This window comes from Falco peregrinus, chromosome 2 (assembly GCF_023634155.1).
Source record: "Falco peregrinus isolate bFalPer1 chromosome 2, bFalPer1.pri, whole genome shotgun sequence".
Lineage (NCBI taxonomy): Eukaryota > Metazoa > Chordata > Aves > Falconiformes > Falconidae > Falco > Falco peregrinus.
Window position 1 is genome coordinate 1,132,747 of NC_073722.1, and position 16,751 is coordinate 1,149,497.

The 16,751-nt window shown below is 37.0% G+C and overlaps 1 protein-coding gene across 1 annotated transcript in view; it reads left to right on the forward strand.

Moving 5' to 3' along the window:
- Positions 1–16,751, forward strand: part of WDR17 (WD repeat domain 17) — a 65,215-nt gene that overhangs the window by 40,613 nt on the left and 7,851 nt on the right. Inside the window, exons 13-26 of the mRNA XM_055795957.1 lie at positions 2,244–2,446; positions 2,577–2,726; positions 2,834–2,964; positions 4,729–4,854; positions 7,097–7,252; positions 7,538–7,602; positions 8,008–8,140; positions 9,576–9,667; positions 10,564–10,663; positions 11,835–11,974; positions 14,356–14,376; positions 15,343–15,454; positions 16,189–16,330; positions 16,416–16,518. Coding sequence (XP_055651932.1) covers positions 2,244–2,446; positions 2,577–2,726; positions 2,834–2,964; positions 4,729–4,854; positions 7,097–7,252; positions 7,538–7,602; positions 8,008–8,140; positions 9,576–9,667; positions 10,564–10,663; positions 11,835–11,974; positions 14,356–14,376; positions 15,343–15,454; positions 16,189–16,330; positions 16,416–16,518 — 1,674 coding nt within the window. The remainder of the gene's footprint in view (positions 1–2,243; positions 2,447–2,576; positions 2,727–2,833; positions 2,965–4,728; positions 4,855–7,096; positions 7,253–7,537; positions 7,603–8,007; positions 8,141–9,575; positions 9,668–10,563; positions 10,664–11,834; positions 11,975–14,355; positions 14,377–15,342; positions 15,455–16,188; positions 16,331–16,415; positions 16,519–16,751) is intronic.

Here is a 16,751-nt window from a genome sequence, read left to right on the forward strand (position 1 = left end):
CTTATACAGTACATAGGAACAGTACACAAGGGTCACGCATGAGCACAGGTTGTTGTAGGACTGAATACGGGTAGATATATAAAATGGCCTTCTGGCTTGTGGATTCTGCTTTGTGATGCAAAGTCCATCAAACGGCCTCTTTGCAGCACAAGTGAAACTGTAATAGGTGACTTTGCTCACTAGTGAGCTTTGCTAACATATTTGATAATGTAATAACATTTAGCCAGAATTACAATGATCTTTTCAAGTAACTGAACTTTTAACTTCCTAATTCTGCAGTCTGCTCAATTAGATGTACCCAGCAGTCGCAACTATTGAAAATAAAAGGAAGTGTTGGAAACTTACTTGGTTAAAAGGGAAGAAAAAAGTATTGAGAAAGGTGGTATGAATTCTTTCTCATTACTTGTGTAATTGTGATGAGAGTTTCACAATTTGATATAGTGTGGTGTCTGCTTCTGCCATGTGACAAATGCCCCATTCGAAGGACAGAAGATAATAAACTACTTCAGTTGGAAGGGACCTACAGCAGCCATCTAGTCGGGCTGCCTCACGGGTTCAGGGCTGGCCAAGAGTTGCAGCGTGCTCTTCAGGGCACCGTCCAAATGCCTCTTAAACACGGGCAGGCCCGGGGCACGGAGCCCCTCCCCAGGAAGCCTGTTCCAGCGTTTGCTCACCCTCTCCCTACGGAAATGCTTCCTAATGTCCAGTCTAAAGCTGCCCTGGCGCAGCTGGGAACCATTCCCAGGGATCGCCGGATCCCAGGGATCGAGAAGAGCGCCGCACCTCCCTCTCCTCTCCGCTGCCCCTCCTCAGGCAGCCGCAGAGAGCCAGGAGGGCGCCCCTCGGCCTCTTTTTCTCCAGACCAGACACCCCCAAAGTCCTCAGCCGCTCCCCACAGGACATGCCCCCAGCCCTTTCACCAGCTTTGTTGTCCCCCTCTGGAGGCCTCCAGGGACCTTCCCATCCTTCCTGAATGGCGGGGCCCAGGCCTGCCCACGGCGCTCGGGGTGAGGCTGCACCATGGCCGAACGCGGCGGGACAGTCGCCTCCTTTGACCGGCTGGTTACGCTGTTTGATGCCCCCCAGGATGGGGTCTGCCCCCCTGGCTGCCGGGGTCACTGCTGGCTCACACTGGGCCTGCTGCCCACCAGCACCCCCAGAGCCCTTTCTGCGGGGCGGCTCTCCAGCCACTCCTCTCCCAGTTTATACTTGTGCCCAGCATTACTCCGTCCCAGGTGCAGGATCTGGTGTTTGGACTTGTTAGATTTCATCCAGTTAATCATTGCCCAATGCTCCGATCTGTCTAGATCCCTCTGCAAGGCATCTTGTCCCTTGAGAGAATCAACAGCACCTCCCATTTTGGTATCATGAACAAACTTGCTAATGGTGCATTCAGCTCCTGCATGCAGATTGTTGATAAATGCCTTGAACAGGACTGGCCCTCAAGCTGAACCCCGAGGAACGCTGCTGGTAACCAGTTGCCAGCAAGATGTAGCCTCATTCACTACAACCCTTGAGTCCTGCTGCTCAGCCAGTTCTTCACCCAGCGCACCGTGGACCTGCTTGTCCCACAGTTAGACAACTTGTCCATGAACATGCTGCGAGGGATGCTATCAAAAGCCTTACTAAAACCCAGGAAAACTACATCCACTGCCCTCCCTTTATCCACTAGGTGGGTGACCTTATCATAGAAGAATATCAAATGAGTTAAACAGGACTTTCACTGTGTGAACCCATGTTGGCTGTGCCTTTGCCTGATGATGGCATTATTCTTTAAAAGCCTTTCAATAGTACCCAGTATGTTTTCCAGGAACTGAGGTTAGACTAACAGATCTGTAGTTTGAGGCTGTTAAAGCCATAGGAAAGAGATCTTTCAGTTGCGCTTTGTATTTCTTGGATTATTTTTTTTCCCCTTGAGAGTCCCAACAAACAAAGTTATTACACATGGAGGTGTATGAGCAAACTTTTTTCTCTCACTGACCAGTAAGAATGGTGCATGTGAGAATTTCAAAGACTCTGGGGTGGATGAAGTAGTTTCTTACTCTGGTGAACCGTCTCTAGTTTTGTACCCCATCCTAAACATGAAGGGCATTGGCTTCAGCTTCTCCTATTACAACTTCGATAAACATACTACAAACAAATATTCTGATAAATTTGAAGTTTAGAATATTGCTGAAGTAAAGGATTAATCGAATTTCAGTAGATGATTTGATGGACATAGGTCTCTTTTTATCATGTTTCAGTACTGTTCGAATATGGGATTATACACAGGATGCTTGTATAAATGTTCTTAGTGGACATACAGCTCCGGTACGGGGACTGATGTGGAATCCTGAAATTCCTTACCTTCTAATATCCGGCAGTTGGGACTATACAATTCGAGTCTGGGACACAAGAGATGGAACATGTTTGGACACAGTTTATGATCACGGTGCAGATGTATATGGTAATATTTTAAAATTTTCTTTTATTTTGGCATTGAAATGCATTTTTAAATATTTTAAAATGTATGAAATAATCCAACTGGTTATTAGATAAACTTAATTGACTACATTTTCAAATGCCCTCTCTATTAGGATTAACATGTCATCCTAGTCGTCCATTTACTATGGCATCTTGCTCTCGTGACTCCACTGTGAGACTCTGGTCACTGACACCTCTTATACACTCTCTACAAATGAATATCTTAGCAGATAGATGTTGGGATGAGATTATCGGTAATACAGGTAAGTAAATTGTATATACCAATGTTTTAATTTTCTGTATGTTACTATACTCAGGGGTTGTTTCTTTTCTTTTAATCTTCATGTATAAATTTGTGTGTGTGTGTTAGATCGTGCTGTGGAATCTGGTGCTCCTCCTTTGCTGTGTGGTAAAGTTTCCAGGGATATTAAACAAGAAGTGGAAAAATTGACAGGAAATCCTCGAGGAAAAAAACTAAGGTGGTTTTCAGAATGTTTTTCAGTAAGTATTCTGCAAACAAGGTGTCAGTGTGCGTACTTTCTCTTCTGAAGTCAGTCTCCAAAATGGAAATTTTTTTCTTCTCTACTACTTTTGTTTTTCTCTCTTTCTTAAAGGTGGCTTAGCAAATATGCAGAAATCATATCTGTATCTTAACAGTTCTACATGTAAAAATGTCCATGACCGAGTTGTTTGTCAGTTATGAACACCGATTTTTCACAAAGTGAGATAGTGGGATAATTTAATTTTCCATAGGAAAGGTTTGATTTGACAAGAATTTTCTATTGAAGAAAATGAAAATATGTGTTTTATCAAACTACATTGGAGTTTTTAATTTTAAGCCATGAAAGGGACACCCTCATTACAGATAAGGTTTGAACTGCCCGAGTGTCAGTGCGAAAACTGCTGTATTACCTTGTAGGAGCTGTATATCTGGATGACGCGTGCCCCACTATCCATCCATTGCCTTTATTCCATTGCAGAGTGATATTTCCTATAAATCACTGCTGCCTCTCTCTGCAATTGAGTTAAAAATATGAACTGCTGGGTCTCTGTGAGTGCTTACCTGCATAGGAGCTGAGCTTGAGGCAGAACAAGGACAAAAAAGACTTGGAACTACATCTTGTGTCAACACTGTTGTAGTCTAAGTCAATACTTAGTTCATCCAAAACACTAGTTTTGATTTCTAGCTAAATTGAAGTGTATGATTTAGAAATGCTGAACCAATCTTCCTCAATTACAAATCTTGAAATTCCCTGTTTTCTTAAAAATGTAGTTTTATGGAATTCCTTGTTTTAAAGAAGTTACAAATTTTGATGTCCCATATTGATTTGAGAGGAAAACTGTTATAAGATTAAAATTTTCCAAGAACAGAATATTTTTTTGATAAGCTGTTTTCAGTGCTTTTTGAGTCCAGAAAATAGGGTTCCACTTAAACTGTGCGGAGTCAAATAAGAGCTTTAAGGGACTGAAAAAAGAAGGTGTAGTCTTTTTTTTTCTTTTTTTTTTTTCCTATTAGGATCTTCTGCTTTTTACTACCTCAGAAAAAATTGGACTTCTAAACTTGTAATCCTGTTGTTAGAAAACCTCCTTCAGGTTGAAAGTTTAATGATTTTTTTTTTTTTTAAACTTTTAATTACTTAGTCTCTTCTAGACCTCATTCAATGTTAAACCGTTGTCCTAGTTCTACAGAAGGATTGATTCAAGTGTTAGACCAATAAAAAGGCTTAAAAGTTATTTTTAAAAAAATCACCTTGATTGCCTGCAAGATTTTGTGCATATACAGTTATGCCATGTGTGTCTATTTTAAGATTTAATACTAAGATAATAAACCAGGTTGTGCCAGTCGAGCCTGGAAGTTGTCTTTTACCTGGCCTACACCTTTGCTTTACAGAAAATGGTAAATGAGTACTGGGGGCAGCTCCTGCATCCCAGCAGCTGAATGTTGGTTTATGCCAGCAGGAGCCACCAGATAGCTTGTATTTCTTTGGAAGCAAAAGGGAAAACTAATGGTGAGCCCTCAAATATGTCCACACAGAATAAAATATGTTGACGGATCTTGCTGTATCTTCACAGCCTTCAAGAAGCCTGAAGGAGTTGTAGTATCTTTAACTAATTCATGTCTTCATAGTAAAGCTTCTAATACTGAAATGGTCTGAAACCGTTTCTTGGAATTGCCTGACAGATGTTTTCCATTGTCTTTATAAGTTCAGGTTTCTGTTTTGAACATTACTGTAATACAACTCTTTTCTTCCCTAACAATTTTAGCCTCCAGGAGGCAGCAAAAATTTATGGGATTTGGTTGCTGTAATAAAAGGACAGGATGACAGTTTGCTTCCACAAAATTACTGTAAAGGAATTATGCATATGAAACATCTCATTAGATTTAGAATGGTAAGTGAAGCATAGATGGTATGTGAAAATGGTTGTTAATCCATATAGTATTTCTGCCTTTAAAAATAACATTTAATGCTTTACAAAAGGGACACAGTTTCATGTCCAAAGATATTTTTGCAATATCAGTTCTCTGTGCAATACTAGTTTGTTAGAACAACAGCATCTAGCTAAGTCTGCGTGACTTCATACTCAGTGCTAAAATGCTAAGACAGTTATTACCTAGAAAAGCAGTTTTCTAAATAAGGAAACTGCAAAGAAAGCATGGCTACAGGGTGAGCTACGAAGCAAATTTGCCCTCCCTGTTATATATACTGTACTTCTATATTCAATAAAGTCAAATTATTTGATTGTATAAACATAATGTTTGTAGTTATGTTCAGATGCAGGGACAGAGGAATTCATGTCTGAAAATGGAGAGTCAGCAGAAATATGCTCTGTAGCTGTCTGGAAGGAGGAGTGAAAAAACAATAAGCGTTGTGAACACAGATAGGCAGCTGAAGAGTGACTCAGATGGAAATGGGAACTTCAAGTACTAGGCCATGAATTTATTTGTAGTCTCGTCTATGAATATGCAACCAGACATACAATTTTTGCAGAATACGGGAATATGTGGCTCCGTCAGGGACTTCTCAGGGATACTAAAGAATCCCATACTGTAATGACTGGGCTGGAAATAGAGTAAATATTCTCTATTGGTATAGATCAGCAAATGCATAACACCCCATCTCCCCCCTCCGGGGCTAAATACCTGCCAGGTATCACCTGTTTGCTGTTGCAGGCTGTCCCTTTTGCAAAATCACAGACTCTTAGTGTCCTACCTTGACTCTTAAGTGATGGAATTTTTTGATTGGTGATGTCAACTGTACTAATAGCAGCTGCTCTGCTACTATGAAGCTGCATGTGTGTCCAAAACCCAGTTTTCTCAGCCAGTTAGCCTGAGAAGGTGGTGTTAATTCTTGACTCGTTAAGTGCAAGCAGTCAGTTTGTCCCTGCAACATGATTTCATGGCTATCTAATTTGGGTGACCTAGAGTAACTACAATAATTGCTGAGCATTCAGTGATCTGGATGAAGCATTCACGTTAATTAAAAGCATTTTTATTGTCTTTTTGCTGACTCAGAATCTTGCCTGAGAACTTTAAGAGAAAGTTAGGAGTAGAGTGATGCTGGCTGCTTGTGCATGGCTGCTAATACCAATTTTTCCTTAGGAAAATGGGTAGTAGCAGTGCAGCACCTAGACATTTTGGGATCAAGTAGGGACCTAGAACAAGTGTGGTTTTTGTTTCTAGCAAACAGAGAGGATACACTGCCGACTTGAGCATGAAAACTAAAAAAAGATACAGGTGCCAAGTAAAAAAGTAATATTGTTAAAAAAAACCTCAACAAAACATACAAAAAAACCCCAAAACAGATCCTTTGCCTTTCTCAGCGGCTGCCACTAGTCTACATTGCAGTTCACTGATAAAGAATGTTCAAAATTTGTTCTCCCTCCTCCATATGTGGTATTGTAAAGCCATAAGCCATGAATAACCAAACACCATCTTGCATGTGTTGATGATAAACAACTGAAAATTATTGAAATACGAAGCTCCTTTTGCGTTTTTTTAATGTTAAATGTGATCCTGTTGCAGCTTGTTTCTCAAACACTGCCAGATGGAGAAATTTAGTCTTATCTCTTAAAAGAATATAAAAATTGTAGTGGTTGGGAACATAAATAATTTATTAGTTATAATGTTAATGGAGTATGACAGATCAGGACACAGGCTGAGCCCACTGTCTTTATTCTTTCTTTATATGGATGTCTATTATAATGTTATAAGTACAGTTTCTAGTTCTGTATGTTTTATGTTCACAAATATTTTTTGTGAAATTTCAGAAATGTCAAGTTTTTTATGATGGACATCTGGGTGAATTACTATTACATATAAGAATGTGGTTGAGAATAAAAAATATAAAAAAGATTAAAGGAAGATAATAGAGGAAAATGTGTGCCACAAAACTAATGCAGTTACTTTAATATATATAGTTCACTGTAATCTCATTGTAAACTTTTCTAATTAGTTCACTGTAATCTCATAATCTCTTCCAATTAGCCTTTTCTCAAAATTTTTCTTAAATGATAGCCTTTATAATCCATTGTAATGTTTGACACTAGTTCATGCTTAAAGAAAACTTGCTTTCATCACAGAAAACCATTATTTTTTTAATTTTTTTTTTAATCTTTTTGTTTTCCCCCTCAGTCCAAGGCACAAGAACTGACAACAGTAAAAATGTCCAAGTTTGGAGGTGGTATTGGTGCACCAAGCAAAGAGGAGAGGCTTAAAGAAGCTGCAGAAATACATTTAAGATTAGGACAAATTCAGCGATATTGTGAACTAATGGTAGAACTTGGAGAGGTAAAATACCAGAACATTACTGAAGAACAATAAAGTATGAAGGTTTCTGAAAACTAGCTGCCCTAGTGAAGATGGGGTAGTAATAAAATGGGTCACAGGTCCAGAAAAGAGTAATCTTGCTCCAGTTATGTTATATTTAACATGTGCAGTCAAATGCATAGCTCATACCTTATTTAACCTCTTGACAAATTTATTTTTAATGGAAGAAACGTGAAACTAGTTTAAGATACAGCTATTTTATATAAAATAAAATGATCAGGTTAAATGTATTGCTGTTTCTTCTAGTGGGACAAAGCACTCTCAGTTGCACCTGGTGTATCAATGAAATATTGGAGGAAGTTAATGCAAAGGTAAGGTAATAAAATCATGACGCTGAATTGTAGCTTCTGTCCCTAAAAGGACACAAGCAAGTAGGAGGGATGGATACTAGTGTCAGTTGTCCGTGGCTTTTGTTACAGCATACTAGTGACACTGCTTTTTCTTCAGTAAGCTTTGGGGTTGAACTGTGGAGAATTTCAGCAGTGATTTTGTGTACAGGAATCAAGGTGAAGGGCTAAGCATAAATTGCAACATTTAACTGTAAACTCTTTGGTGCAGTATCGACAGTTAGTAAGTCTTCTCATGTCTGGAAAGGCAGATGGGTTTCAGTGAACTTTATGTGGCTTCATCCAACACCTGTACCATAGAGATAAGGTTAGTGATCAATTATATATGTAGATTTTATTTTTTGTTTATTTATTCATTTGTTTAATTAGGAGAGCTGACCAGTTAATTCAGGAAGAAAGTGATGATGTCATTCCATACTGTATAGCTGTCGGGGATGTGGAGAAACTAGTTTCTTTTTTTACTTCAAGAGGCCAGCTTAAAGAGGCTCTTCTTGTTGCACAGGTATTGTTACATATAACTGTGGGAGATGTATGTAGCTGTTTTTCTAACACTGAAGATGACAAGCATATTTAATAGGCTAGCTCTGTTCACTTTTGCAAAATGTCTAAGTAATGATACTCTACTCTTTCATATTATTTTGACCGATCTTTATGCAGAAATCATAAAAAGCTGTCTCATGTTTACAGGTTTTTGAGCCTGATTCTTCTAAATTTCAATCAGGTTCCCATAATGAAAACTGATATATTCATTTTTGGTTGAAGTAGAAAATTAACCTGATGTGCAGCAGCGGTCAGTATTGCCCTCAACATCAAAAACGTGTAGGGTTTCTCTTGTATTTCTCCTGAGGTCTTGGTTATACTGCTTTGTCTAGAATCTTGGGGTGATACTGCTCAGTTGCAGCAGTAATCAGTATAAGAAATCAAACTTTTAAATTAATCCAAAAAACAGTAAAGAGATTACCAAAAGCATATATATCCCTTCTGCTTCTTAATGTAAACACAAGTTAAAGAGCACACAAGACATGTGAGACTGATACTTTGTTTTACTCTGCCTCACCATTTCTTTATTCTTTTTTACTAATTTCTGCATGCTTAGTATAGTTTGCTAAATACACTCTCAAGATTTGTCTCTCATACATTGTCATGCCTGCCTGTCCTTGAAAGTTTAGTTGCCTCAAAGATAAAATTTTAAAAACATATGTGAATTTGTCCTATAAAAATTGTCTATCTCTTTGTTGTTCCTCTAATAGTAGCTGAATAGTGCACAGAACAGTGTTTGAACCTTAAAGCACCTTAAAGCTTTAGAAATATTTTAATTTTATTTGTGAGAGGCACATTGAAGGGGTTGCTTTTATTACAATTCATAGAATAGTCGTCTTCTCAAAAGTTTAAAGCAATAAAATACCAGGACTTTCTTTGCCTTTCAATCCCAGCTACACCCTAAAGCACATGAAAGAATTTCCTTTTAACTCACACTGATCTCTTCTCATTTAATGTTAGAAATAATTTATTGCCACGCACAAAATGGTTCAACTTGTGCCATTGTATAAACCTTTGCAGATTTGCTAGCATGCCTACTGAGGAGTATTATGGAGTTCATCCTTTACTCACAGCCACTTGTTCCTTGAGGTTTAAAACTCAAGGTTGTATTCCTCACTGTCCATTTTAAATGTATTCAAATACTGGAAAAAATCCTGTACAAATGCATGGGAAGGAAGAGGTCTTTTCTGTAGAATTTCTTGTATGGCTGGATAAAACTAGTCTAAGATTTAGCTATGAATAAGTTCATTTGTTTAAATATTTCCTTTTTTATAACCGTGCTTTAGAAGGCTTTTTACAGATCTTAGATTTTTTTTTTTGGGGGGGTGGGGGGTGAAAAATCACATTGAATAATCAGTTTGATCGGTGCATTAATCCATTTTTATATTCACTTCTAGGCAGCCTGTGAGGGAAATATACAGATTTCACCACTCTCCACAACAAGTGGGTCTTCAAATTCTGGTGGAAACAATACAGATGATTACAACGAGTAAGTTGTTCTAGTTCATTTTAGTGCAGAAAGTAAAGTCATCAAGGGAGATAAACTTTAGTGCTTTAATTTGGCATCAGCAATGTAGAATTTGACAAGAAAATATTACATCTTCTAGTACGTATAACAGTTACTAACTCACTGATGCTCAACTACACTGAATAATTCCCTTGCTGTGCCTCCTGGCACCAAACAGATTTTTTCATATGTATGTATTATAATTATCCTTTTCATTTGCTTGATATTTAAGGACCATTCCTATGCACTTAAATATGTTTAAATATGTAGCATATTAACTTAGAACTTCTGATAAGTTCAGTAAGATTTAGCATTAACAAGTATCTGTAAGACACTATGTTTGATGCACCTTGTCCTCCTGAAGCTTCACCGTTTGTCATCAGTGAAGCTTCTGACAACATAAACTAATGGCCATATTTTCATTGTATGTGTCCATAAAAGAAACCATGCATCTCTCCTTGTTTAGAAGAGTGCTGAGAATCCTAAATTACATAATCAAGTTATATGTGTAGTAACAAAAGCAGCTTGGAGGCTGTGTAATTACTTCATTTACATGTGCAGGTTTTGAGCAATTAGGTATTTATGTAGAGTTTACAAGTACAGAATGAGTATCCAAATATTTCATTTTTCTTCTGTTAATCTGAAGAGGCATTTCCATACTGATGTAGATTTTGGGAAACTGACTTACTGAATATGCACCAGCATAAGTGGGGGGTGAAGCTCAAACTGCATTTTGAAAGCTAGTGCTGTCATTATCTGTAAATCAAATACAGAAATTGTAGGGTACAGAAGCAAACGTGGTGACTTGTAAGTAAATAAAGAGCCAAAGAGCTCCAACATTTATGTGATCTTGCAGAATTCATGTTTTGTTCTTGCAGGCTTCTGCACAAGGTCAGTAAAGAGCTGGCAGAATGGTATTTCCAGGATGGCCATGCAGTGCTTGCAGCATGTTGCCATCTGGCTGTTGAAAATATAGAGGTAATCTTTTTTTTTGTTTGTTTTCTTTTGTTTTTCTCTTTAACTATGGAAAAGCTAACATTGACTTCCTTTTTACATCTCCACATCTTAACTGGTTTTTAAAATGTGTGTACCACATTCTAAAATGTACTACTTTTACTTGGTATTTGCTTTGTATATATTTATAGAGTTTGATCTTCATACATTATTCAAGTTAATAGAATCAGGGAAGTTTTGCTACTAACTTCAAGATTTCTGTCATGCATAGAAAGTAGTATGTTGTTATTTAATTGTATTTTTATATATACAGTATCTTGTTATATTAGAAAATATAAGGTACAGAAGTACCTTACATATATACATAGACACATAAGTATTACTGTTTCCCATTTATGGTGACTCAGAAGACCCATTCAGAACTGGAACTTCATTGTGCTACAAAAGATGCAATCTCTATCTTGAATTTGTAGGCTAAATGATGAAGTAAATAGGAACAACCCCCTACCCCTCAGTATAAAAATAGGGATGAAATATAGGAAAATTTTTTTATTTATTTTTCATTTTGTTTGTGGTTTTACAAATTACTTCTTTTCCTCGTTCTCTGGATTTTGTTGTTGCTGACTCAATATGTTTTTGCTCCTCTATCCCTCAGAATAAATAAAATTCCATCTTAATGAGCTGTTCAGAAAGAAAACAGTAATCAGTTAATGTCTGTATTTCAAAATAGACATATTTCAAGTTATTGAGTAGTCTTTTACTGTTGAATATTCTGCTATGCCTATCAGCAACCCCAGTTGCCCAGGAAGGGTCAGAACAGGAGCCTTCCTGGTTTGGTTTCTTTTTTTGAGTCTGTTTTCAAAAAAGAGGGGAAATACTATAGTCTGAAAGTTAATGTCTTAAGACTAGAAGGAATTGCTATCATGCTTTTTAGTTATGATATTTATGTAACCTCTTTAGTTTACTAAAGGAAGATTCTGCTAAAGGAAATCTGTTTGGTTATTTAAAAACTGATTATCATGTGGTGCGCAATTATTTACTCATTCGGGAGACCTGAATTATATATAAAATTGCTTTAATTAATGCATATTTTGTCCTTCTGTAAAAAGCAGTCTCATGAATGTCATATGCTCAAAATGGTGAATCCCCAGAAATGCTTGTGTCCCTTAATGATGTAATTTTTTCATTGAGCAAGCTTGCGATGGCAAACCTGATTCGTGGAAACGAACTGGAGTTGGCAATCAGTGTGGGTACTGTCTTAGGAGAAAGTGCAGCACAAGCAACACATTATGCCCTAGAATTACTAGCAAGAAAATGTATGACAGTAACAACATGGTAAGAATTTCTTAATCCAAAGATTATTCCCCACCCTCCACCCCCACCCCTGACGAAACGATAAAGTTGTTTTGTTCTGAAACCTGTATAGACAGCAAACCACCATGGGTAGGTAGAATAAGAATTGCTGTATTAGACCTTTGAAGTACAGGGCATGCAAATGTTCTGCTTTAATCTCAAAATACATTGTGTATGCGTGGTAAATGAGAGAAGAGTTATGGTCAAACAGAGTATGAAACCTGCTGAAAAAACCCTAGGTACTTGGGCGATAGGTAGCATAGCAAGTCCTAGTCTGTGCTGAGTGAAAATGACTGCTCCAGACAAAGCAAGGCTAGAATTTAATTATAAAGTCAAAAGGAACAGAAACTTCAGTAGGATGTGTGAAGTGATTTTTAAGTACTTGCTTGAAAAATATAAAAAATTAAGAGGCAGAGGAGTTATACTGGTGTTAGGAATACAAGACAGTTGACAAGATTTAAGGATGAAACAGGATTACTATTTAATTCTGCAGGAGTAATTTCTCTGTTGCATATGGGGAAACTTTACCTCTGGTAAATTTTCTTTTCTTTCTTGTGGTTTTACTTTGAAGGATACAGTTTTGGTCTGGTTTTTGTCTACAAATGAAAAGCAGAAAATCTTCCCAAGGTATACTTGGTAGCTGTACAGGTGTTTCAGAATTAACATTTGAAAGAAAACGTGTGCTTAAACAGATATTGCAATTGAGCATCAATTTTTCTGCTACGATTGGTATTTGTTTAAGTATCTAGAGGTAGCCTGGGAGAAACAGTGCAACTCCTTTCTACAGAGCATTTCACTTGCCTTATGCAATTTTATTGTAGAAAAAGATAAACCAGGAAACGGATGACTTGCTGCTTGGCTTTTGCAAGGATTTAGCGTGTCTGCATTGCACCAGTTCTAACGGGGTTGTTTTGGCAACTCCATCTGCAGCTTTTAAAGCCTTTGAAGATCCTTCTCCGATCTCCCTGCCTTTATTGTGAAGAATGATTTTTATGTAGCCTCTGATAGGAGCACTGGACGAGAATTAAGAAAAAGTGTATTTTTCCAGTTCCATAACAAAAGCTTCTCCTGATCTCAGTGCCATAACAAGTACTTGTAATAGTATGGCATTTGTGTGTATGTACATAAAACTTCTGTAAAGTTATGGCATGTGTACACTACATGGTATACATGATAAAGTTTTAAATTGATGTACTGCATATTGCCCAAGTATACATCTGGATTTGTCACAGGGTTTCATGTACTATACTGAACACCTATTGCAGCTACACCCTGCAATCCTGGGTTCTAATTTGCAGCCATTACAGCATGTTTTTCTGTTCTGTAGGAGATCAGATATCCTGAATCTATTTGTGTTTTGTAATAAAAGAGATACTGGCACAGCATAATACCCCTCAGTCTGCTGCATGTATAAGATCATGTGTGGGGAAGTTGGAGTTCCAGGGCCTCTGATATTTGAAAAGCTCCTTTTTTGTTCTTACTGGTTGTTAGGCTTAGGGATATCCATCTATTGGGAACATTTCATTGCAGGGACACACCTAATTTAGGTGTAGACAGCTCAAGGAATACCAAAAGGACCTTGATGGGTTAATAATGAAATCAGTAATTGGTGGAAATTTGGTTTTTTGGGTTTTTTCGGTTTTGTTTTGGTTTGGTTTTGAGATTTTTTTGTAGAAGTACTCTAAAATAAGAAATCAGAATAAGTCATACTAAACATTTGTGCCCTTCCCCATCTTTCTGAATTTACAGCCTTGGAAAAATGTGTGAGTGTTTTAAGAACACAGTTTTCATTTTGTGTTTAGTACCTAAATATTACTAAAAGCAACCTTCTGCTATTCAGAAGGCTAGTGGTATTTTACTCGAGACTTAGCCACCTGATTTTGTTCTTTATATACTGACAGTTGATTCTTAAAAAAAAAAAACATTCCAGGTAATACAGTTTGTTGGCTTCTTTATTTTTTAAATAAACATTTTATTTCAATTTTTTGGCCGAGCAATTTCTAATCACTTAAAAAAAGATGTTTAAATTGCCTATGAAGATGAGTACATGAGAGTAACTGATCCTGAAAATAGTTTAAGAACTTGTGAAATATCCTATATTCTGAAAGAGCCTGTCTGTAACTTGGAAAAGTAGCTATTGCATAGTAATAGGATAACAGATTTTTCCAAAGACCTTTTGGCATTAGCTTCTTTAGATTGTCAAAAGGCATTGGAAAGCTATTTTTCCATTGCTAAAGTCTGTTTAACCTGACCCTTAGATTTGCTGTTGTAGTTCAGTTATTTTCTATTAGATTTTTTTCCTTCATAAAGTAAGAATACAAAACAAAATTTTGTTCATTACTGTTTCAATGTCTTCCTTTTAGCTTTCCATCACTTGGATACAGGTATTTTGCTTCTTTATATATAGAGAGAGATTTGAAATGCGTGTGACTTTACTAATGCTTACAATAAGCTTGAACTAAGTGTTCTAATTTTTAAATTGTGATCATTACTTTAAAGTAAAGTAAAGCTGTAAATATTGGACAGTAGCTTACTTGAATATTTTTAAGCCAAGGACCACATTCTGAAAATCCAAGGGAACTCGGTCAGAGTTTTTGCCTTACACAGGCGCAAGTCAGTCTTGTGGGTCACAGGAGAAATGATGCCGGCATGATTAGAAGAGTTATAGAACAACCAGAATAATTGGTTATTAAATGCTCAATAGAATAATTGTTTTAAAATAATTTCTTAATATTTCCATGTTTTCCCTAGTGCTGCTTGTTATGTTAAGGAGGGGGTAACAAATGGTAAAAATTTAGGAATATTTGAGAAATGTCAGTTAAAACAGTTTTTCTTTCAGAAGGATGAAAATAGGTGTCACCTTTTTTTCTTGTTTAATCTCTTTTGTAATGTCACAAAGCACTAGCCTTTCTGGATGACTGACAGATGCTTTTTACTGATGACATGGAGCTCTATCCTGGAAGTTTGAGGATGGTTTCACGACACAGAGCCACATGAACATCCTTCCTTCTTTCATACGGGATGGGCCCTACTCTACCTTCCCATCCCTGCTCACATATACACCCACCTCACTTTGAGGTGGTTCTGATGCTTTAGGATTGCACAGCTGTTTAGTTCGGCCAACTAAAGCAACAGAAAATTAACACATGTATTCCAAATAAATACATTAAGCCTCATTTAGTGCACCAGTCTCCAAGGCTGAGGTTGCTTCTGCTCTTCTCTGGATATAGTTGTTGGGTTGCTGGGTTTTTTTGTAAACTCTTCTTTATAAAAGGAATGTAAAAGAGAAAACAGTCTCCTCCTATTAAAAACCATCAAGAGTAACTACATGTCATCTTTTGTTTGTGCAGGGATTTAGCAGCTGATCTTCTCATGATGATTCCTGATAATAAACTGCAGTTAGTAAAACTATGTGCTTTTTATCCGGGATGCGCAGCAGAAATAAGTGACTTGCATGAAAAGGTATGACAAAAAAGAATTTACCTGAATGCTAACAAGGGGTTATGTATTGATTTGTATACTTATTTCAGAAAACTGAAGGCCAAATACATTTGTAGGATAAATTTGTCACTAACAGTCTTATACGTTACATATCCTTTTTTGCTCTTTTAGTCCTCATTGACTTCATTTTTGGTATTGCACAAGAACTTTAGTTCTTTAAGTCTACTCTGTGTGTAGTCTTTCAATGACGTGGGTTATTTCCTGAAATAGCTTATGATCTTCAGAATTACCTGTCAGTATGATTTATAACCTCCTCATCACTGAAGTGCAGCCTAATCATGTCTTGGCACCTCAGCTTTCTGTACTATCCTGAATTGGGTTTACATTTTATGCCTATTATTTCCTTTAAATCACCACTTTCCTCTTCAGCAGTAGAAGGGTCTGCTCCACTAACTTCCTTAAGGTTCAACCCAGACTGCATATCTATTAAACAGTAGTTAAAGGTTCACAAAAACATTAGCAATGGAAACTGATACTGCTTAAATTAAAGTTGCAGAACCTTCTCCTTCTATGTTGTTCTCTGATCTAGATGACTTTCTTAATGCACGTTATATGCAGGTATGTGCTTCAAATCATGACTATTCTTTCAGAGAACGTTTGATCTTATTGTTATGTGCAAACTTCAGTATATCTATGCATCTTAGAGAATTGTTTGAATGTTACAGTAATTCTTTGGCAAAATCTTTGTTTTCCAGTGTAATCTTCCTGATGTAGAAGAATGTATGCGGTTGGCAGAGACATTTCAGGCAGATGGGGATATATTCGAAACTATAAAGTACTATTTGTTAAGCACAGAACCTGAAAAGGCTCTCCCTGTTGGCATTCAGTACGTGAAAGGTAGATACTTGGATGAAGAAACCTTTAAAGCCTAAGTCATTTGTACAGCTTGCTTCTTGAGATATTTTTGTTTGTTTTTCAACAGAACAACTTTGTGGCTCAGATTGGACTTTAGATTCAGTTTGTCCATATCTTGATCTTCTAAGTTACATACGCACTGAACGATTAGTGTTGCATAAATGCAGTGAGTAAGTATATTTTCCTTACTTATAAAAGTGGAATTTTCATTAAAGGAAACTTCTGGAATTAATAAATATATATATATATATATATATATATATATATATATATATATGTACACTGTTAGTATCATTTTTTGTTTATCAGAAGAGGGGTACAGAAGAACTTCAGCAAGCAGGCTAATTCCCAATCTGGAGAACAGAATGTGGAATTTTCCTAAATGTTTATGGTTTGGCAAGAA